Source organism: Pseudopodoces humilis, chromosome 23 (assembly GCF_049639895.1).
Source record: "Pseudopodoces humilis isolate 2021_Gansu_Grassland_sample_001 chromosome 23, ASM4963989v1, whole genome shotgun sequence".
NCBI classification, from domain to species: domain Eukaryota; kingdom Metazoa; phylum Chordata; class Aves; order Passeriformes; family Paridae; genus Pseudopodoces; species Pseudopodoces humilis.
This window is the reverse complement of record NC_142222.1, coordinates 9,659,085-9,681,853: the sequence shown is the minus strand read 5'-3', so window position 1 is coordinate 9,681,853 and position 22,769 is coordinate 9,659,085. Positions and strand designations below refer to the sequence as shown.

The 22,769-nt window shown below is 52.8% G+C and overlaps 2 protein-coding genes across 5 annotated transcripts in view; both read right to left on the bottom strand.

Annotated features, from left to right (window-relative positions):
* Window positions 1–2,313: 2,313 nt before the first annotated feature.
* Window positions 2,314–4,702, bottom strand: SUPT4H1 (SPT4 homolog, DSIF elongation factor subunit). The gene is made up of 5 exons (XM_005525895.3): window positions 4,556–4,702; window positions 4,018–4,124; window positions 3,852–3,907; window positions 3,634–3,687; window positions 2,314–2,671 (listed from the first exon to the last, which is right to left on the bottom strand). The coding sequence occupies exons 1-5, from the start codon at window positions 4,631–4,633 to the stop codon at window positions 2,604–2,606; spliced, it is 363 nt and encodes a 120-aa protein (XP_005525952.1). The 5' UTR covers window positions 4,634–4,702; the 3' UTR covers window positions 2,314–2,603.
* Window positions 4,703–5,146: 444 nt separating this feature from the next.
* The window catches only part of RNF43 (ring finger protein 43), a 44,960-nt gene continuing 27,337 nt past the window's right edge, over window positions 5,147–22,769 (bottom strand). The window contains exons 3-12 of one of the 4 annotated variants that reach the window (XR_015774445.1): window positions 21,098–21,220; window positions 19,443–19,517; window positions 18,002–18,133; window positions 17,392–17,493; window positions 16,551–16,706; window positions 15,947–16,049; window positions 14,004–15,518; window positions 13,617–13,889; window positions 7,677–7,992; window positions 5,147–7,487 (exon numbers count right to left, since the gene is read on the bottom strand). Coding sequence is in view for 1 of the 4 variants with exons in the window: in XM_088066243.1 (XP_087922369.1) it covers window positions 7,949–7,992; window positions 14,004–15,518; window positions 15,947–16,049; window positions 16,551–16,706; window positions 17,392–17,493; window positions 18,002–18,133; window positions 19,443–19,517; window positions 21,098–21,220 (2,250 nt within the window). In the remaining 3 variants the exon portion in view is untranslated. Of the gene's footprint in view, window positions 7,993–13,616; window positions 13,890–14,003; window positions 15,519–15,946; window positions 16,050–16,550; window positions 16,707–17,391; window positions 17,494–18,001; window positions 18,134–19,442; window positions 19,518–21,097; window positions 21,221–22,769 lie in introns of all 4 variants that reach the window. The other 3 variants (XR_015774444.1, XR_015774443.1, XM_088066243.1) reach the window with 3 other exon arrangements.

Here is a 22,769-nt window from a genome sequence, read left to right as displayed (position 1 = left end):
GATCTGGGGTATCGGTTCTCAAAAGCCCCAGAAAAATCCACCGGCTCGTGTTTCCTGCCCCGCTGCCGGGGCTGCTCTGGCCTCACAGCCTAGAGCTGCCAGGCTGCTCACATGCCAAACCTGCAGCATTTTCGGGCCTGCCTGAAATATTTGAGCGTCATTTGGTGCAGGGGGAGGAGCTGTCCTGACTCATCTCAGCTCCCAGCCCGCTGACGCTTTTCCCTCCCGATTTCCCACTCCGGCTGCTGGCGCACATTTTTCCTCCAGTTTTTTCAACGTGAGAGCTCCCTGCCCTACTTTTTGCAGCGAATAAAGCTCTGCACCGTTTGTTTTCTTGCTGGTACAAACCCCAGACAGCTCCGGGGCTGGAGTCTCACTGAAGGGCTGCTTTTGGGAGCCTTGCAGGAGCAGAGCATCACCGGGGCTGCGCGGTGTGCGATGCGGGCCCAGCCTGGGAGCTCGCAGGGAACGGGCTCAGGGAGCAGCTTGGTGAGAGGCACTGTGTTCTTGGAAAAGCGCTGCGGGCACAGGAGGTGCGGCTTTCAAGGACCACCACCTTCATTTTCCTCAGGGGGATGGCTCCTTTGCATCTGCACTGCAGATCCTGCCAGTCTTTACATATCCCGGGACACTTGGGCTTCTGCAGGGTTCCTGTTTCCCCGAGAGGCACAGTGACAGTGCACACTGCTCCCTGGGGACAATTTCCTAAGCAAAGTTCCAAGCCCTGAGTGGTGACTGCAGCTTCCCAGGAAGGGAGATAAGAACCACGGAGGCTCGGCCTCACAGCAGCCCCAGCCAAACAAGCCCATCCTGCTCGGGGTCCTGTGCAGAGTCCTCTCGTCACCTCCTCTGCATCATGAGCCAGGGGACAAGGGTCCCGGGTCCTGATGTGGCTCCAGCCTTGGAGCAGCTCTAGCATGGAAATTCCCTGCAGCCAAGGGAAGGCAGTTGGATCGAAAGGTGTTGTGAAACAGCAGGAAATGATCTTGTGCCTCAGTAGGTCTCAGCACTTCCCCAGCTCCAGTACACGACCGTGCTGCCACCCCGTGGCACTGCCAGTGGGAGGCTCCCTGGACCAGGCACGGCAGGGGGGTGATCTGTCATCCAACATCCTCCCAGCCTGGCTGGAGCCAAACCCTTGCTGCCCAGACCCATCTCAAGCCAGCTGGAGAATGAGCCACCCATTTCATCCTCCTTGTTCCCTTCCTGAACATGTTGGGCTGCCCAGACAGTCCTGGCTGCAGCTTTCCCAGACCTGGATTTTCCATTTCATAGGGGATGAATGCATCTGGGGGGATCCCAGGTCACCCTGTGCCCCTCATGGCACAACAGGACCAAAATTGCCCTCCAGAGTCCAGAGATCCATGTCCAGAATGCCTAAAGCTGAGCATGCTGCAGAGGCAGGCCCTGGGCTGCCTGGACAGTCACACCTCTGTCCCACAGGCCGGACCTACTGGGAATTCCCAAGGTCCATCTCCTGCCCAGACTGCAACTCAGCAAGCCTGAAGGATGATTCACCAGGCAGCTCAAGGGCTTTGATTTCACCAGGACTGTGTGAAAGTCGAGGTCAACTCCCCCTTTTGACAGCAGAACCGAACCTGCTGCTCTGTCTACCCAGCAGGAGGGTCCAAACCCCAGATCAGGGGCTGACGTGCTCCCAGCTCTTCCCACAAAAGGTGATCTGCACCTGGAAACGTTTTCTGGAGCTCAGAGTACAACTACTGATCAAGGACTCAGCCCTTCATGATCGGTGGCTGCTGCTGAACTGAAACAAAACAACCCAAGCTAAGGAGGCCAAATCCCTCAGGAGTTCAAGTGTTACAGACACTAAACTGACACTTGTAACAGTCAGATCCCCAGAATAGAAGGTCGGGTAGGTGTTTCCACCCCTGCTTGTCCACCCCTCTCATGTGCAAGGCCTGGTGCTGCCTCCAAGCCACACCAGCAATGGGCTTGTCCTGCTCAGCCTGCCCTGGAGCCCAGCAACATCCAGTGGATGGTCCTGGAAGCTCCATCCTGCTTGTACATCCATCCCTTGTACAGGACCTGCAGGCCCAGGGCTCCGTGACCTCTGCTGGCCATCGTCATACCTGCTCCATCCAGCTGGGAGCTGCAGGTTTCCCACAGGGAAGGAAACCCAGCACAGCCAGGGCAGGATCTCCCTCTTGAGGCAGGAATGTGGCCCATGGCACAAGCAGTGACAATTGCAGGTTCTGAACAGTGTGGCACAGGCAGGGGGGCAAGTGTGAGCCCCCCAACCTCACCACCCTACAGTGGTGAAACCAGTGACAGAGTGAAGGCTGGACCCAGCCCTGACCAGGCAGTGTTTTATTGAAGTGTTTACTCAGCTATTTCCCAAATCCCCTCTTTCCCACACCAGCTGTAAGAAAGCTTGGGCATCAGGACTGAACACCCCTTCCCAGCCCTACTCACACCCTCCCCCCGTGTCAAGGCTCAGGTAAAGTCTGTGGTCTGTAGTGTGGCACAGTCCAGAGGTACCGAGCGAGGGGAGCTGAGGCAGCAGACTCAGCTGACAGGTTTTGGAGCAGTGCCCACTGCCTGTTCCGTGCAGCACTGGGATCTCTGGGCAGCACAAGGGCCCTTCATGTTTTTATGGCTGTGTCCCGAGACTTGTAGGCCACGCCACGGCTCTTCAGCTCTCGGACAATCCCTGCAGCAAGGACACAAACATATTTCAGTCTTCTCCTGGAATGAGGATCCCTGGGAACATCTGGTGGTTCTGTCACATACAACTGGACAATCATCTTCCTTTAAAGAATCATGGAGTATCCTGAGTTGGAAGGGACATGGCAGTCCATGGTCCTGGCCCTGCACAAGACACCCCAACAATCCCACCCTGTGCATCCCTGGGAATGTTGTGCAAACACTCTTGGAGCTCTGCCAGCCTTAGGGCTGTGGTCATCTCCTGGGGAGCCTGTACAGTACCCCACCATCATCTGTGAGAAGAACCTTTCCCTGATATTCCATTTAAACCCTAACTGTGGGTATTTCAGATGTGCCTGGCTGTGTCAGAAGGCCTCAGCTTCTGGCCTCATGATGTTTCCAGCTTCTTCCCAATGCAGAGCTCAGTCAGAAATAAGGAACTTCAGATTCCAGACACAGGCACAGCTTTCACCCGAGGAGTTTGGGATTCACTCCTGGGTTAGGCAACTACTCTGGGGCTACATACTGGGCAGGAACTCAGCTGGATGGATGATGCCTTTTCTGCATTACAGAGATAAAGAAAATCCTCTGCGCCTTCCACTCCATTTGTAAACACACGTGGCACGAGCCCTTAGTGCAGGAGGGGGGTGTGCTCATTGGGATTGCCACAACAGCACCCCATCCCACAAAACCCTTTTGTATGAACAAAACTCCCTGCTTTCCTGGAGCTGAATGGTTTGAGACGTGCTCGCTTTCCAAATCATTCATTAATCCCAGTTTATCCCTCTGATAGCCAGGCTTTAGTCGGCAGTTTACAATATAAACTTTTGGCAGGTACAGTGCTGAACCCTGAAACTCCCTCTCCAGTCCAGCACCTCCTCGCAGTCACCTTTGCTGGTCCCATCACCCACGTGTCATGTTCCCTGAGTGTCCACAGAGCCCCAAACCCTGCCTCCATCACTCAGGTACCTTGTGGCAGGCGGCCGGTCACAGACACTGCATAGACACCTGGCTTGAAGGTACCTGCAGGAAAGAAAACCCTGAGTTACCCCACGTGGAGCAGCCAGGTGGGAATCCTCAACCTGTGCAGATGTCCCCTCACTGAGGGGCCACAGCCCAACCAGCAGCTCTCACTGCCCCCGAGAAGGGTTTCTAGAGAAGGGATCTCCAGCTCCCAAATTACTCACTGATCCGCTGCCACTTGGAGACCCAGCTGTCCTCAGGGCTCATCATGGCAATGATCCTGCGGGAGGGATGGCAGTGAGGGGACATCTCATTGCTGGGTGACCCCACAGTGCCACTTCGGTGTCCCTAGGCTCCAGAGGGACCAGAGCCGGGCCCAGCCTCACTCACCCATCGAAAGAGGAGCTGGTGCAGTCATAGACCATCTCACGGTTACCCTTCATTTGCAGATAAGTCTCGCAGTTGTCACAGCCATCATACTCAAACTGGTCGATGGTCTAAGGGGACACGGGTGTCAGGGAGCAGGAGCAGCCGGGAGCCGCGGAAAAGGGAGGGAGCCCGGGAAGGAGGGCTCAGGGCCAGGGAGCGCCCGGAGGCTGCGGGAGGCTGCGGAGGGAGAAAGGGCCGGGCGGGGAAGGGCCGGGAACGGAGCGGGGAAAAAGGGCCGGGATGGAAGGGACAAGGAGGCCCAAAACGGACGGGGAAAGGGCCGGGAAGGGCAGAAAGGCTCGGGCCGGGGCCAAGAGGCAGAAGAGCTGGCGCAGGGAACGGCCGGGGCCGGAGCGGGGAGGCCGGGACAGGGAGTGCTGGGGCCGGGGAGAACGGCCCGGTAGGGACTGCAGGGCTTAATCCGGGCGGGGAAAGGTCCGGGGCCGGCGCGGAGAAATCCCTGTTCCAGCCCCTGTCCCTGAGCACCTCCCGGTCCCACCTTGACGAGGGAGCAGAGCAGGCAGGCGCGCAGGTGCCGCAGGTCCTTGGGGACGGTCTCCAGCGAGATCGCGGCCATCGCTGCCCCGGGCCCGCTCTGCGCCTGCGCCGCGGGAACGGGAACGGGAACGGGAACGGGAACGGGAACGGGAACGGGAACGGGAACGGGAACGGATCTGGATCCGCCCGGGAACGGATCTGGATCCGCCCGGGAACGGGAACGGGAACGGATCTGGATCCGCCCGGGAACGGGAACGGCCCCGGATCCGCCGGGAATGGGAACGGGAACGGCCCCGGATCCGCCGGGAATGGGAAGGTTCTGGGCCCGAGCGGGCGGGGGCTCTGGGGCTCTGTCGCGTTGTCACGGCCGGGCCGGGTCCCGGCTCCCTCTCCGCGGGCTCCGCCAGCGCAGCGTAAAGAACAAACGCAGGCAACAGACCGGTACATGGATAAATATATTAGTAAATAAATATATTTCTGAGCACATCAGCATATTCACACATCTTTGTGTTTATCTGACATAAATACACAGTTTTGCATATATATAAAACGTATTCTTTTTTTTTTTTTTTTTTTTCCCCCCTGTGTGTGGTCTTTATTCCCCCACCCCGGGTCTTAATTTCTTCCCAAGCCCTGAGAGCCAGGCCAGACTCAGCAAGAAAACCAAAGGAAACAAAAAGCAACAACAAAATGAAGTGATATTCACATTTCCAAAGGATCTGAGGGATTTGTGCAGGAAGGGAGACATCCAGCCAGCCTGACCATATGCCCAGTTCAGGTGGTGGGAGCTCCTGGGAACGGCTGGACCTTCAGTTTGGATAGAGGGAGCTTGGGAAGCTCTGGCTTGCATCAGTTTTCAGCTGTGACTTTGGATGCAAAGAAGGAAAATGAGCTCTGTCTCACTGCAGGGATGCTGGAGAAATTCCATGGTGGAGCCCACAGGCACTGAACGCTCAAAAAGCATCACTCCGAAGCCAGAGGTAAAGAACTGTGAGGAACCATTCCCTATTTTCTGATACTGATTCCTTTCCAGGCAGCCAAGGATAGCCATCCATCTACTGAAGAGGATCCTTTCAAACCCAAGTTCCCAGAGAGTTCCTCCCTCTCCTCCCCTGAGCCTCCACCGAGGCAGAGCTGCACTCCAGCATTTTCTACGTGAACAGGAGCAGCAGCCTAAGGTCAGGAAAGGGACACACTTGGAAGCAGGTGCTGCCCTGGCAGCCTGGTAATACTGCAGATGGGAGTGGAGAGGGTGCATGAGCTTGTTTTGCTGACCACTTTCCCAAAGAAGCTTGTGGCTCACAAATTCAGGGATCTCCTCTCTTGTTAGGGATAAGGAGGGAAAGAAAAGACTTCAGAGTTGCACTTGTTCATTTGAGCAGTGAAATGCATCCCTAGAGGCTCTCTGCCTTCCTGAATCCTAAAAAAAGCAGTAGGAGCACCCTGACTTCATGACCATCCCCTGTGTTAAGCCTCTGCGCCCTCCAGGATGGTGAAGGACCCAGGGAGCTGGTTCAGACAAGCCACGGACCAGGAGCACGAAAAGCTGAACGGGGTGAAGCCAGACCTGCTCCTGGCTTTTTCCTCTAGTTTAAGACTGACTTCCCTGCACAGGAGAAAACTTCTGAGCTTGTGTCTTCTGCTTGCACTGTAGGACAAGCAAGAGCCTGGCAAGGTCTAAATCTAACTCTGCTCTTCCCTAGACTGAAAGGTCCCACAGGGGGCTGGTCACAGGAGACAAGGAATGAGCACAAGGGACCAATGTTGGCTTTAAAACAGTGCTATTGATTGATCACTTGACTATCAGGGATTGATTAGCAGCATTAGCAAAGATGCCTTTTTCGAGGATTAAGGGCAGCAAACCCTGTAAAAAGCTTTCCCACCAACAAAGGAAGACAGAGGACTATGCTGAACTGGGACTGCATCACCACTGTGGTCTCTTGAGAAGCAGCTGCTTCAAAGGAAGACACAGGAAACTTTACTGAGCAGATGGGAAAGTCTGTCCCTACATCAAGTTTCACATTGTTGGAGTCAGCTTCAGCTCCAGTGCTGTAACCTCACCAAAGCTTCCTTGTGCTTGGAAGCAGCTGGTGCCACAGAAATGTGCACAGGGGAATCTGGCTGATTCTCTGGCCTGACTGTTCATTTAGGGCAATGGAATTGACAGGAATTTTCTGCTGTTTGAAAGCTGCATAGGTTCTACTTGTTTTGAATTTGGCAGCTTTTATTTTGCTTGAATGTCTGCAAATTATGAGATGCAGGAAATAAGAACTAGTGACATTCAGAAAAACCCAAAATACTCATAAATGGTGGGGAGAGGAGAAAAGCAATAAACCAGAGCCTGATTTCTCAAGTTTTCTCCCTGAATCATCAGAATGTTGGAAAAGATAGAAAAATCCTTTTGAAGGATTTCAGGAGTCTCAGAATACGAAGGTAAGCCTGGGTGATGGGTAAGGCTCTGTTCTGTGTTTGTTACGGAGGCTTTTGCTGGGAATTTTTGCTGCGTCTTGGGGCAATGAGAGGAAAGAGAAGCAGGAGCCATGTGAACTCCAGGATTTTCCATGACTCCTGTTACAGGGACATCTGAGATGTGTTTGAAATATGCTCTTAGCAGGGCTGGCCATGAGAGCTATTTGAGGGTAGGTGGAGGAGTTAGAGGGTGAGTGAGAAACTTGTTCACATTGCCAGATGAGAGGGTGGATTCTTTGCAATGGAAAGAGTCTGACCCAGCTCATTCCCAGAAATGCTGACGTCCCTGCGTCTTCCCCTCTCCTGTTGCTGGCAAACACAGCCAGTGGCTGAGATGGCGTCAGCTGAGGGACATTGGGGTGACCAAAAGTGGTGAGAGCTCTTGGTTTTTCACTGAAGTCAGAAGCAGCACCTTGCAGGGCAGCCCTGTGAACGGTGAGATGGAGAATAGCTTGTTCCTGTGTCTGAAATAAGCATGGAAAAGTTAATTGAAGAAATCTGGCTTTTGACCTAAGTGAGGAAATGAAGTCAGGAGCTACCAGGCCACAGAAAGTAATTTCTGCAGCTTTTGGTCTCGAAGGCTTGTTTATTTTTGCAGTGTTTAGCTAAACCTTCTGTGGCATAAACACACCAAAATAGCAGCTTGCACTCACTCGGTGAGCTCTCCCTGGGAGCCCTGCCCGGCCTGGAGCGATGCCATGGGATGATGAGGGGCTGCCTGTGCCTTCAGAGGAGATGGGGCCTGGAGAGCAGGGCTCTAATTGTGACCGTCAGGGCGTGGGGACGTGTCAGGAGACCACGAGCGGCCCGTTGCTCTTGGCAGTCCGTGTCTCAGCAGGGCAGGCTAGGCAGAGCCAGATGTGAGCAGCTCCATCAACATCTGTGTCCACTCCAGCTCCCAGCGAGCAAACAGGCCAGTGTTTTATTAAACTGAGTGTTCATGGACTTCCTGAACCTCCTCTTCAGATCCTGCATTCAAAGAAAAGGAGAAAGAGAAGTGTCAGCTACACCTGGCTGAATATTCCCAGGCTCTGCAGTGGCTGGGGCCTTGACCCTGAAATCCAGAGAACACATGCTGCAGGAAAAACCACTAAATGAAAGCTACTAAAAAAGCCAGTAAGCCACTGAAAGAGGCTCCCCAGGGAATGGTCCCAGCCCTGAGGCTGCCAGAGCTCCAGGAGCATTTGGACAAGCACAGGCTGGGATTGTTGGGGTGTCCTGGGCAGGGACTGGACTGGATGATCCGTGTGGGTCCTTTCCAATTCAGGATTTTGCATGATTCTAGGAAGTTTCTCCCAGTTTTTCAGAGGGAGTTTTCTGGCCACCTCTCAGCCAGTTTATTCCTCTAAGGTGAAGTACAATAAGATCTTAAGACACCAAGCTACTCCTTATATAATTCAGAAGAGGCAAGCTAAGGGTGCCCCAGGATTCACATCACTACTAGGTGTTTGCTTTTCAGGCTTTTTGATGTTTGTTCTTTGTGAAAATCTGTACAGAATTCAAAAATTATTAGGAACAGAAAGTAACACCAATTCATATCTCAAGAGCCAGGGGGCAACTGAAACTCCAGGCAATAAGAGCAGAGAGCAGGGATGCAAGACAGCAACGTCACATGTTCCACAGTGTTCAAGAGGTTGTACACATTGCTTCTGAGCCCAGCTCAGACCCAGGCTCTTCCCCAGCCCCTTCTGCCTAGAGAATTATTGACAGGCAGGTGCTGAGCAGTTTACTTGGAACCATCCAACAAAAGGGCTGCCTAAAAAGGTGCACCCAAGTCACAGCTCCAGACAGCCCCTTTCTAAGTCACTGCCTGTTGTCACACACACCACATCTGGTCCCTTCCCAAATGTCTCCCAAGCCTGCCCAGAACTCTTACACAAGGTCAGCACAGCCCAGCAAAGGCATACAGACCTTTTTTTCCTATTTCCTTTTTTTGAATGTTTCTGAGATCAATGGAAAGAAATGCCCACTTAAGAGATTCATCGAGGGCAATTTAAAAGAACTTTTCAGAACAGTCAGAATGAATTCTTGTTGATTATGTACCACCAGCTGTAGGAGCAGAGCCTTGAAAATTAAAGATGTGGGAAGAAAACAAACAAATGAGATTCTGCTTGGAAAAGCGTAGCTAATCAATGTGGGAAAATGAACGCACATGGTGTTATACATGTACACACATGTGCAAGCATGGTCATAGCACCTGAAGACAGAGTTTAAGCGTACCTTGCATTTGTGACTTGAGTCACAAGTATGTGGAATAAGCCATTTCCAACTGCTCCCTCTATCACCAGCTTATGTGCAACCCAAAAAGAGACTGTCCAGCTTCAAGCCCTCTGTGTTCACATGCCTTCAGTCTCAAATAACATTACTAAAATATTTTTTGAAAGCTGTTCCTTCATCAGTGTCCCCTGCTTGTGCTAAGAAAAGATCATGAACTGGGAGAGGTGGGAGAACCTCGGCTGCTGGACTGGCCATGGCAGGGAACAGACCTGGAGCACACCTTGATGACACCACAGAAATCATATTCTTTGGGTATTAAGGGTGGTCTTTTTCTGCCCTCTAATCCCTTTCCCCCTCCCTAGTAAAGATCAAAGATGTGACATGAAAGGGACTCAGGATGAGCAGGAGGGAGGAGAGGGGGAGGATGTGGAGTGCACTGCAGGAGGTGAGATTTCCCAGGGAGAGAAATCAAGGGATTTCATCAGCCTGTGCTGCAGTAATGTGGCTGTTCTGGGATGCTTTCCGGGTTCAGGAAGCCATCCAGCTCGAATTCACTGCCAGTTGTCTGTCTTCCCTTAAGAGGATCCATTAGCATTGCTCCAGGATTGATTCTCCAGGGACACAACTCCCAGGTGTGGCCTTTCCCAGGCAACAGAAGAGTCAGGGATGCAGCTTGAGGCAAAGCCCGGCAAGAACGGCTGATGGAGGAGCTCAAGGAAGAGGCATAAACTCCAAGACCATGCAAGGTTCTTTGGGATCATCCAGAACATTATTCCTTGCGATGCCAGTGCATGGCACTGCCTGCACAAGTGGAATTTCTCCAGGGGCTGTGGACCAAGATTCAGCCTCACTTGGCAGCTGGGTGAGGTAAGCACACACCTGGAGGGTGCTGCATCCCACAGGAGCACCAGCAGCTTCTGGAAGCCCTGGTTTAGGAACTTCCTGAGCCAGAGGGTGGATTTGCATCTCTGCATTTGCTACCTCTTGATCTGGGCTCTCAAAACCATTTTACTTCTGGCATCTACATCCCCTGGGCAATCAGCACCAGTTTCACTACACAACATGTGTTGCCTTTTGGGTGTTTTAAAGCTTCATGTTCCTGTTTGATGCCATCAATTACTTTGTTCTAAGTACTCTCTTATCTGCCTTCTCCTCTGCTCTCCTAATTTCATATCCTCTCTTTCATATCCTCTGCTAATCACTTTTTTTCCCACATTAAGGTCTCACCATTCTATTTTCTCAGAAAAACCCATTGCTGGGATTACACCAGATACCTTTCTGCCCTCCTTCCAAGCCTGATTTCCCTTTCTTTTTCCACCCTTTTTGGTGATCAGGAGCTGTGAGATCACTACAGACTTACACAACTGCATAAAGGCACTTTCTGCTTGTCCCACATGCTTCCCAGCCAGCTAATGCTAATGATGATGATAATAATAAAAACAATAATGATAATAGTAACATTGTGATTTTTACTTAAAAGTGCCTCTGCTCGTGTGTGGCGTTTTGTGCTGTTACAGGGGATTTCACGCACCATGCTCTCACCCAACAGCTCAGCAGCAGGAGATTCTCCTCTAACACTGTATCCAGTTTTAATGCTGACATCCTGATGGATTTTATATGTTACACACTTTGCTATCTTCTCTCCTTGTCCAGAATATTTATGAGCTTGCTGGAAGGTTCAGACAGTTGGAGAACTCCACTTTTCACGTTCTCTGAGTAATACCCCTCTATTAATTCTGACCTGCACTCGTCTCCTTTTTCTGTGAGTTGTTTACCTGTGAGGGCACCTTCCCTTTTATCCTTTTAGAGCTTCCTTACCCTAAAAGATCTGCCAGGTTTTATCTCTCCCTACAAAAACTGGGCTGCCTCCTCCCCTAGTTTTCACATTCAGCCATGTGCCTACAAGTCAGACCCTGTATTTGAATTTTTAACGATTTGCTTGGCTGGAAAGTCAGGCTCATCGTTCTATGGCTTCAGCTATTTCCAGCTGATATTGCCCTCAGCTTTTCCTCCTGGCTCTGGGCATGGATAATCCACATTCAGGATTTATCAGCTGTGTGCTTGAGCCCTGCAGGATGCCCAGTGGGTAATCTGTACCCCTGGCAATTTGTTACTCTCCACTGTATTTCAAAGTGCTCAAACTGGTGATTTGATATGTGAGGGATCCTGCCCCCCCTGCCCTGAACAGAGCCAGGTGAGAACCTCCCCAAGCACTCCCCTGGTGATCACTATGCAGTAAAGGCAGTTTGCTCTTCTGCTCTGCACTTACAGCCCCCGACACCCCTCAGACCCATGTTACTCCCTAGGCCTGAAGAACCCCAGGCAGCCTTCTCCCTTCTGATGGAGCTGAAAACATTTGCATTAATAGTCTGTTTTACACAAGCTGTTCACAGAAATATTCCCTGGCCTGACTCCATGGCTCTGCACTTCACTTGGCATCAGCTCTGGTCTGATTTTCTTCTCCAGCCAAGCCTTGGCTTTGGAAGAGCAGTTTCCAAGTGTCCCCCCTGCCCTGCTGCTTGACCAGCCCTTTTTCTGGGGCTGTTGATGATCCCTGTGCCCAAAAGCATCTTTTGACTGCTTATTTTAGCAATATTCTCCTAAGACTCTCCTGTCTATGTAGGCTTCTCTTTGCAGCCTGTGCTGACAAAGTCTTGTAACCCTAATGCCACCCTCTTACTTGGGGGCAATTGGGGATTTTTGTGTCACTCATCACTGGCCTTCACACTCTCCTTAGTGCAGTGTCTTCTCTTCCATGCCACCAGAACAGACACACGCTTCTCCTCTCTGTAATTTCACCTAGGAATTACAGGGTCCCGCTGTTTGCTTTTCTTTTAAACTGGGTTTCTGAAAAGTTTATGTCAAAACTTTAATTTAAAGCTGGGCTTTCTAATTCATTCACTTATATTTTTAGCCTTATGCCATTTATCTGGAGTCAGAGATGCATTTTTCCTTGGTCTCCCTGTCTGTGTTTTGTGTCCTGCTTGCATGGGACTGCCTATTGAGATTGTTCTTTGCTCTTTTTTACTTCTTCTCTATTGATTTATACCTTTCCCAAGATAAAGAACCAATGTGATTATAACTCAGAGAGTGTGTTATGTCAACCAATGGTGGCTTTTCTGCATAAGCCCTGCACAACCTCTGTGCTCTTTCCTCTGCTCTTAATAAAGTTAAATCCTGAATCTATGTAGTCTCTCAATCTTGCAAGGGAATTGTGACTCTCTCTCTGGCTCTGAGAGCATCCACAGAAGCAAGTGCAGTAAACAGACATAGATTCACAGCACTTGCAGATTGTTGGTCCTTCTATCTGCTGGAATGGGGAGGGAAGAGGGAATGAAGGCTTGGTGTGCTTGGCAAAGCAGCTGGCACTGGCTCTGGGTGGGGTCAGAGGGTCATCAGGAGGTGGGCACAGACTGGGGCCACTGGGACCATTTCCAAAGAGACAGAAGCATCCCAGCATGGACCTTGCAATGCCTAGCACCCCGTGTTAGGTGCACAGACTCCTGCTCTTGGAGCCCTCCCAGGTTCATTTGGGAGCTCAAAGCAAGTCCTGAGCAGCCTGCCCTGAGCCAGGAGGGCTCTCTCCATGTGGGGTACCCTGGGAGGGCATTGGCACTCAGAGCTCCCTGCAGCCAGAGACATCTTTGCCCTGATGCCTCCTTATCTCTCCAAACACCAGCATCCCTCCAGGCCTTGCAAGAACTTCCCTGTCACCTATCTGCAGTGTCAGGCACTCCTGCACTTGGGAAAAATATCTGTTCCTGGGAGTCTGGGAGGCCAGAAGGCTGCAGGGAGCCAGGCCTGTGCCCATCCAGCCTCCCCTGCCCCACTGCCTCCTCAGCACCAGGAGCCTGGGCGTGGGGTGGGGCTGGATAGACAAGCACGGGGAGGAAGTTATTATCTCTGCAGCACAATGGGCACAGTGAGTCATGAGTTTAAGGCCAGTGTTTTAACAGAAATTAGACAGCCAGATCTGTGTTTGGTGCCTAAATCAAAAGGATTTGCCCGAGGACCTGCAATGAGTCAGTGGCAGGGAGAGGAAGGGAGCCAGGCTCTGCTCCCAGCCAGTGCCTGCCCCTGCTGACTCAGAGGTTGCTGCCTTCAGAGGACCTGAGAGAGCAAGACCTGGGAGCTAAACTCAGGTTCCTTCAAAGACACTTGTCTCAAAGGCATTTTCCCTCTCTTTGTGAGAGACGTGCAGCAGTTAGGCAGAGGGCCAAACTTTAATTACATCTGATTTCCAAAAGACACTAAAAAAGCAACTCCCACGCAACAGAGGCAGGTGAGAAATGAGGGATGTGCAAATCCAGCAACTCAATTAGTCTGTTCTACTACCCCGGGCCACACACACTTCCTTTCTCACTGATTTCAGTTACCTGGGCTTGGCTCAAACAACTGGAGCCCAGAAAGCCTTAGTGGTAACGACTCTGCCAGTAAGACACCCAGGCTGGTGCGAGGACACTGAAAAATGCGCTCCCATGCCTTCCTTTGGCAGATATTCCAGCTGCTAGAGATGTTTAATTAAAATTAGCCACCTTATTTCTCAGTTGCAGCATTTCAGGGTTTGGTGAACTCTTTAACACACTTGCTCATCATTCAGGCCATCATCCTCACAGGTGAGCTCTGGAATGCTCCTGCAGTCAGTGCTCCTGTAGGAAAACCCATCAAGAAGGTACCAGGTGTCCTGGCAGCTGGAGTTCCTTCAGCAAACCACCTCCCTCATTCACCTGCTCGCTACCAGGAGAGGCGAAGGCCAGACTTACCCTGACCACCCTTCTGAGATGGGCAGTGAAGGTGGACACTCAGACCGTGTCTGGAGGTGCCCATCCCTGAGAAATCTGCAGGAACCGAGCGGTTTTTCTCCTGTCCTGACAACCCCTCCTGCTTCCTCAGCTCGGAGCTGGGCTGTGGCACTAAACACTTCCAGAGCGGCCGGGAGCCGCCGGGCATGGGAGCGCTTGGGATCAGGGGCTGGGCTTCGGGACAGCAGCGGTAGGGATGGCCGGGAGGAAGGTGAGTGTCGCAGGCTCTGGGCTTGGCTGAGTCCTTGGGCAGGAGAGCAGGGTCGGGCACCAGGGGACACTTTCTTTTCCTTCGGTGATGCCTGCTCTGTAAGCTGTGTCTGGGGGCCAGCGGGACAGGGGGTGTGCCAGCTGATCCCGATTGTCTGTTGGCATCTACACTGACGTCCAACCTGTTTGGAGAAGTGGAGGGGGCGTGAGGGGGGTCCCAGCCTTCCTGGGGACAGGCTGGCTGTCCTGCTGGAGCTGCCTCCTGCAGCATGGCACCGCTTTCCAGAGGCTGCTGAGAGTGATGGCTTTTCTCAGTCCTCTTTTGTGTACGACCACTGTGGAAAGCAACCTTGGCCCCGGAGTAGCGGGATCTGCGTGGCCCCGGCCCCTGGCCGGCTCGCCCAGGGGGACACTCGGCGTCCCGCCTGTAGTGGTGGTGCTGGTGGTGGTGGTAGTGGATGTGGCTGAGCACCTGGGGCTTGGCTGGAGCAGCCCCCCTGGGCACCATGAGGTCCAAGGACCGGGGCCGGCTCTCCCTGGGTGGCCGCAGCTGCTCCTGGCCGTGGTCGGTGGCGGGGCCCTCAGAGCTGCAGTACACGAACGGATCGTAGTCGCTGCTGAGGGAGCTGCGGAAGGTGGAGCAGCTGCCGTGGATACCCTGCAGGCTGACGTCTGTGCAGTTCAACATGGAGTCACTGGAGGAGCCGTGGCAGGGCCCTGAGCTGGAGTCGCTGCCCGGCCCGTCGGCCAGGTAGCCGCTGTGCTCCGTGAGATAGCTCTCCCCAGAGCCGCTGCTGTTGTGCTGCTGCCCGTGGCCAAGCCCCCGGCGCAGGGCGGGCGCGCGGTGCTGCTTCTGTGCCAGGGCTGCCTTGGGCGGCACGCAGGGGGGCTGAGGCTGCACGGGACACGTCCTGTGGGGTGCCAGCGCCTGCCCGCATGCACAGGGGTTGGGGAGCTGCTGCCCCAGTGAGCCTGGGGCCAGCGAGGCCACATGGCCACAGGCCAGCAGGGAGGTGGCCGGTCTGTAGGGCATGTAGTGGATGGTGCCAAAATCCAGCTGGGAGAGCTCTGGAGAGTGGAAGAAGGGGTTGCTGTGGGCTGGCTCTGGGGGCAAGCTCCTGAGGTTCCTCTGAGGATACGCGTGTGGGAGGTGGTAAAGGGCATGTCCTGGATGCTGGCGGAAAAGGTGGAGTCGCCGCCCAGGCTCCATGTCCTGAGGGACCAGCCTGGAGCTGGCAGCCATGGCCTGGTCCCCCGAGTCTCTGGCTGTGGAGAAAGAAGGGAGCATCCAGTACACGTTCCACAGCCCAGCTGCAGCAACCCCGGCACTGATGCTTCACTGCCCTCCCACCACGGCCCCGCGTCCCACATGCACTCTGCAACTCCTCGCTGCCACCACCAAACCACCTGCACACTCAGCGCTCTCCCTGCTGCTGCAACCCCCAGATCCCACCTTCCCTTCCCCACAGGTCACAGGACTGGAATCCCTCTCGGTGCAGGTCCCAGCCCAAGCCCAGCACTTCACTGTACTCTCAAAAGCAAGGGTCTCCTCTCCATGCACACAGTCCCCTGCCCACTCCATCCACAGGGACACAAGGACCTACTGATCCATCTCCCAAGAGTAACTGGAGCTCCTGGGCACAATCCTCACCCAACCCTGTCCCCAGCCAGGAAATGCTGTGTCTGAGCCCTACCAAGAATATTGAACATGCAAAGTGGACACGTGTGATGTTGCTGCAGCCAAGGGTCAACACATTCCCGATGGAACTCGTGAGAGCACGAGATGATCCGCAGTTCCTAGAAAGAAGTGGAGAGGAGGAAGATGAGCAAGGAGAACCAAGTTCCAAGACCTGGATGGGTCCTTCTTGATGGAAGTGAGCCTTGGAGGACGGACAGATGTCTAACAGTGAGGGATCTGCAGCACAGCTGTGCACGGAGGAGGCTCTGGAGCACCTCTGGTGCTGCTCTGTGAACATCCAGAGAGGTGCAAGCCCTCGGGAATAGAGAGATTTCAGGCTGGGTGCTCTGGAGCAGCAAACCAAATTTTACCCTATTTCAACATGGGCATTTTACAGGCATTTTATCCCACAGCCACAGCTGGAGACCTGCCTGCAGACACGACCTCGGCAGAGGCATTATAGCCCAGGGCAGGCACACCTCCATGGATGCAGTCCCTTTCCAGCACTCAGGAGTTCAGAAGGAAGCATCTCACAGCTCCTGCCGTGCTCAGCTCCCCCTGCTGACCCCCGCACTGGGGAAGCCAGAGCCACGCCTGGTGCAGCCCTGGCCAAACCCTACCTGCCCCTCGCTGAACTCCTCGAGGCAGATGGCACAGACCGGGGCAGAGCTGCAGCTGCTGGCCGAGTCCCAGCGCGGGGCCGGCCGCGCCCGGGGCTGGTAGCGGCGCGTGGCCAATTGCCCGATGGCCTGCAGGGTCTGCTGCTGCACCGAGTCCTGTGGAGACAGACGGCACTTGAGGAGAGTTCAGCCTTAGTCTGCCCTCCCGTACTCAAAATGGGATTATCAGAATCTGGGGACAATGCTCATCTGCAGGGGTGACTTTCTGTCTAAACTGACTCAGCCAGAGTAGGCTTTGTCATGAGCAGGAGACATCTGGCCCTAAACATTCAAATCACTCAGCAGTGCTGAATTTTTGATCCCCAAAGGATTGTCTCTCTATAGGACAAATGGGATAGTCTCAAATATGGAAATACATCTGATTCTGGAAGATGATTATTTCAATTGTTAATTTCTATTAAGAATACTAAATCATACAATCATAGAATCTTGGAATGGTTTGGATTAGAAGGGACCTTAAAGCTCATCTTATTTTACTCCCCTGCCATGGGCAGGGACATCTTCCATTATCCCAGGTTGTTCCAAGCCCTGTCCAATCTGGCCTAGGACACTGCCAAGGATCCAGAACAGCCACAGTTTCTCTAGACAACTTGTGCCAAGGGCCTCACCAGCCCCACAGGGAAGAATTTCTTCCCATATGCAATCTAAATCTCTCATCTTAGTTTAAAACTGTTCTCCCTGTTTGATTACTATCCGCCCATTTCCCCTCTCAAAAGGTGTCTGTTCCTGCTTTTGCTGTATTCCTGTTTGCTCAGTCATGTCTGCTCCATGAGATCCCCACCTGAGTCCTGTTCAGTTGGCACTTTGTGCGGACAACAAAAATCAAAATGATGACGACCACAGTGCTGACCACTGTGAGAAGAATCCATACGTCGTAGTCTGGCTGTTGGATAAAACAGGACAGGAATTACTCTTGTGTGGAAATTACTCTTGGTGGGAGTTAGGGGCTATGGGAATCTCCATCTCTTCTGGACCATCAGCCTTGGGAAGTACCATCCTTAGCCAAGCTCCTCCCCTTACTCTTTACAGGTAAATGAAAACACGGTTCAGTCTTTCCTGCACATCCATACAAGAATGGAGTATCTCTGTCTTGCAGCATCTCAGCTCCCTTGAGATCATGGTCTAAGGTAGCACAAGATGAAAAAATCAAGGCTTGGTCTTACTTGAAGAGACAGAGAATCCCCTTGGCTCACTCATGATGTTAAAGCAAAAGAAATAAAGTAAGCTGAAAATGCTTTTGAGCCTTTCCTTGAGTATGTCTGAATGCTACAGACAACTCCTGCAACAGGCCCTGATCTCCATCCCTGAGGAGGAAAGCTCAGCCTCTCTGGGAAAGCCCAGCAGGTTGGGAGGGAGGATACAGGAGGCAGTGAGAATCATGTGTCTCTCACCCAAGCTGGTGGCTCCTTGACCTCTATCTTCACGTGGGCCTCTCTGTTCTTGTTCACGACGCCCATGAGGAGCTCAGCATCGTGGCCCCTGATCAGGACCACGGGCTGGCTCAGGCCTCTGGGCTTCCTCAGCTGCAAAGAAACAAACACAGTGAGGGCTGATCCAGAACAGCCTGAAACAAGGGTGATCCTGACTCCCCAAGCATGTCCATGCCTCATGATGCTTCTTGCAACACTTCAGAGACTGACTGCTCCCCCAAGGTTACACTGTCCCTCTATGATGAATCAATTTTCTTCATTTTCCCTGCTGGTAACCCCTCATGCACAACCAGACATTGCTTGGTGTCTCCTGAGCTCCTTTCAAGGCCCTGTGCAAAAGCTCCTGGTCCCTCCTCTTCCCTGTGGAAGTGCCAACAGCACTGCCAGGTGTTGCCTTCACCACAGAAATGCTTCCTCTGCTCTGGACCCATCCAGTTCCCCTCCTCCCTAAGACATTCTGCTTGTTCCTTGTGACACCAGCAGTTTTCCACTGTGGTCCAGGCAGCCTGGCACAGGCAGGCCCGAGCCTGCTCTCCTCCAGACTGGGGTGGATCAGGGTGGCCATCAGAGCCAGTAACCCCTTCCCATACACTGCGGGGTACCTGGGAGTGCACAGGGATGGAGATGTGAATGGAGGTGCAGATGGTCAGGAAGACCAGGGAGGCAAGGCTGAAGGCTCTGAATTGTTGATAGGATTTGATACTCTTGGCTTTGGTGTACTGAATGGGAAAGCTGGAAAAGTGGGAGCCAAGGCTCAGGGTAGGGATCAGAGACTGGGATCTGAGCAACCTCGGCATCACCTCATGGGCCTGAATCTGCTGCTGTGCTTCTCTGGCACCAGAAATTAAGTTTTAAGTGCATGAAAGAGCCACAAGAGATGGATCCAGCAAGGAGTCAGCCCAGAGTTTGGGTGAGGTCAGGCACCAGCTCCCCTGTCTGCTCCCTACCTAAAGCTGGATGCTTTTCATATCCCTGGATTATCTGGATGGGGAATTGATTCCCTTCCAGAGATGACAACAGTGCTGGGGAAAGGAACCTTTGGAGGTGTCTAACCAAGGTTAAACCTGCACCAACAGCAAACAGGGGGTTGTGACTTTGGCTTGAAAACTTGAGAAATCACCCTTCCTGGGGTACACTGGGCTGTCTGGACTAGATGGGAAATTTATGACTTCCCAAGAGGAAGCATCCAGCTCCTCGCAGAGAAGTCTGATTGACCAGACAATGTCTTTTAAGAGCATGGATGTGCCATGGAGAGCCTCTGTGTGGGCTAAGAACCAACACCCAACACCAGCAGCATCCTCCTGCCACCTCCCACTGGTGGCTGGGGGGTTCTGCCCTGAGCATGTTTTGGGATGGGACAGGAGCACTGTGTTTTAGCTGAGGGTATCACTGGGGTCTGTACCTGATCAGCAGCACTTTCATCATCGGTGATGTCGAAAAGGATCGCACGGGCTCCACGCTCCCCTGCCAGCTTTGCCTGTCCAAAACAACAGAAGCTTCAGTGGACATTGTGTACTGTAACCTGTGTCCACGCCTGCCACTGGATCCGAGTCTGCCTCCTGGGTTCTTCCCAGGAGAGAGAAGCACCTGCTTGGACCGAGGAAACCGTTCCCACCTTGGCTCCTGAGCTTGCGTTGGGCTGCAGCGCCTGCTCTTGCCAGAGCCCTGCGGCTCACGGGTGGTTTCTTCCCAAAGTTGTGGAGATGAAGTAGTTGGTGGCCTTGCAGTCACAGCAACACACAAACCTAACCATTCCCCAGTTGTCCACGTGCCAGGTGCTCCCTTGTTTCAGAGCTGGATTTGCTGGGGAGGGACGTGCAGCCCTGTTAGCCATGCTGACCTCCACAGACAACAGAAACTCCCACAGGTCTCCTGTCACCTGGCAGGGATATCAGAGGGCCTGACTCCCACTCACGCTGCTCTCCCTGGCTCCCCCTGTTCAGCAGGGGGAAGCTCAGCTGGAGCCAGGGCTGCAGGTCTGCTCCAGGATTAGCAGTTCAGTGGCTTTCCCAGCAGGGCATCCTGGCACCGCTGTCATGGGACAGTCACGTCTGGATGGACATGGGAGAGCTGGAAGCACCTGCCCAGCCTTTTTCCTCTCCTCTGACACATCCTTGCTTTTGATGCCACAGCCTCTGTGAAAAACCCCTGCTGTACAGGAGCAAAAACTGGGTCCAAATTTTGCCTGCCTTCTTCAGCTGAGCTGCAGGGAACACGGAAAAGGACCCTGTCCCCATCCTCACCACATCACCACCAGCAGGAAGAAGTGTACAACACTTGTACAAGCATGAAAATAGCCCAACATTTGGCAGAGATACAATCAAAAGAAAAAGCCAATGTCATCCTTATCCATGCAACTTAATCAGTCACAAAGATTTTAAGGCTTAAAATGACCCTTGTTCCTACCTTACTTCCTTATTACCAGAGATCGGACCAGCGACCTCAGCTTGTGGCACAGGAACTGCTGTTTCACTGATGTGCCTGATCCGAAGACCTCAGAGATCTCCCAGGGCCCAAAATGTTAACAAGTCATGACCCACTCTAGTTCACCTGGTCTGCATTTATCTCCACTGCTCAGCACTGACTCTTCTCGTGCCTCATCCAGTGAAGTATTAAGTGTTATTTCTGGAAACAGAGCCACAGATGATGTGTTCTGTGTCCACGTTTTCCCACAGGCCAGAGAACACAGAGAAACACAAATCCCCTCACAGGCCAGGGAGCAACATGAGGCTGTAAAACAGGAGGGGGACAGGGCTGGTGGGCAGCAGAGTGTGGGATGTTGGGTAAGGTCTGAGCATCCCAGAGCTGCTAGGCTGGAGAAACATCACACCTTCTACAAAGTCAGGCAGTCCAAAAGGTCAAGGCATAGGTGTTTGGGCTGGCTGGCACAGCATCTCTCCCAAAGGACCCCTTCTGCCCAGGACCCTGCTCTGTCCTTGTCCTTTTCTCCACTTCCCAACAGCTCTTTCCTAGCCTGCTGCCTCCTCCTGCCCTTTTTGCTGCACCACAGGTTTCACTTCCCAGGCTGATGCCATTTCAGGCATTTTTTGTGCTTACCTTGTTGGCCAGGGACAGGCAGGGGTTGGGATCTCGATCTGGCTGTTCCAGCTTGACGATGGTGATGAATCCTGATTCCGTGTGTTCATCCTCGCTGGTGTTGCACAGGGATAGTGGGTGGGACTGTGGGACAAAAGCAAGGGGAAACTCAGATCCTGGTGCTCAGCACTGCAAAGGGGCTCAAGCCCACCCTGCAAACCCACTCCCAGGGTCCCAGTCAGCAGAAGGACCTCAGGGGTTATTATGCTGGACCCCACAATGCTGTTCCAGCTGGGGCTCCCTGATGGAAGTCACATTGCTGCTCTGCCAGATCCTTTCCCAGGACAATCCTTGCCTGGCTCTGTGCTCTCGGGATCCCAACGGTGGGCTGGGATCAGCTGGCAGGGTTTGGACCCACTCTTGGGTGATTCAGCCCTGCAGTTCTGTCCACACCCTGGCCCTGGTAAGACACTGTCAACCTGTGACCCTTGGCATTGTCACTCCATCTGTCTCTGTCACCACATCCTTCCTGTTACAGCTTCAGAGAGGACACAGAGCTATCCCACATCCCATCTTCTCACTGTTACCTTTTTAGGTTTTTTTGTATCCTTACTTCTTATCCTTACTTACTCTTGTATCCTTACTTTATGGTTTCTCTTTGTTTTCTACTTTTTCTGTCCACAATGCCACTCCTAAAATACTGAATTTCAATTTTAAAACTCCTCCTTGCCACCCTTCCCACTTTATTGCCACCAGTCCGTCCCACTACCTTCACACCAACCTGTCCCTCCCAGCATCACTCACAGGTTGCACTGAGCAGCAGAAACACGGGGAAAGCTCCTGGGGAATCAGGCATGGAGAGGTGCCCAATTCCCACTTGGGAGTCTCATGCAGAAACAGGAGGAAAAGAGGTGACCCTGAGAGGTCATTTAGCACAGTTTGCTGCCTGATGAGGATGAGGAGGGATGGGGCAGGGAGATGAAGTAGATTTTAGCCATGGAGAAGATGGAAATGGCTGGCTGGAAAAGGAAAAGAACAGCAGAGTGTTTCAAGAGGCCCAAGGAAAAATTGCCACTTCCATGACTCCTGGGCATGAAGCTCAGCCATCAGGATATGGGGCTTTTTAAATTTACCTGCATAAAGTTTCAAGAGCTGTTATAACAGCAAACACACCTTACCCACATGTGAGTCACAGACAAACACATTCACTGATAACAGATTCTTTATTCTTAGAGAGACTCAGGTCCTACCTCAACGTGCGAACGGCTCAGACAACCATCCTAGTCCCCTGAAGGAGTGGCCAGAGGTGGGAGAGGAGACAAAGGACCTGCAAGGTGCCAGTGCAATACTCCTGTGCTTGTGCCCCTACTCGTGCTCATGAGCTTCACTACCTTTGGCCTGAGTCAAGGGTCAGCAGGGCCTGAGGGTTTGACACAACAATCAAGAGTTGTTGTCCCTAATCAAGAAATGACTGTGTTTCCCTCTCCTTTTCATTACCAAGCTGGTGAGCAACAAAGAGCAGTGCTGAACCCAAGAGCAATGTTTATTTGATTATCACACGTGCAGGATTAGACCGTTTAGGTGAACTCTGGATCTCTTCTGTCGCTCTTCGCAACTCCCTGAAAGGACTTCAGAGCCAGGTGTGGGTCAGGCTCAGGCTAGACTTGATGGTCCTGGAGCGCTTTTCCAACCT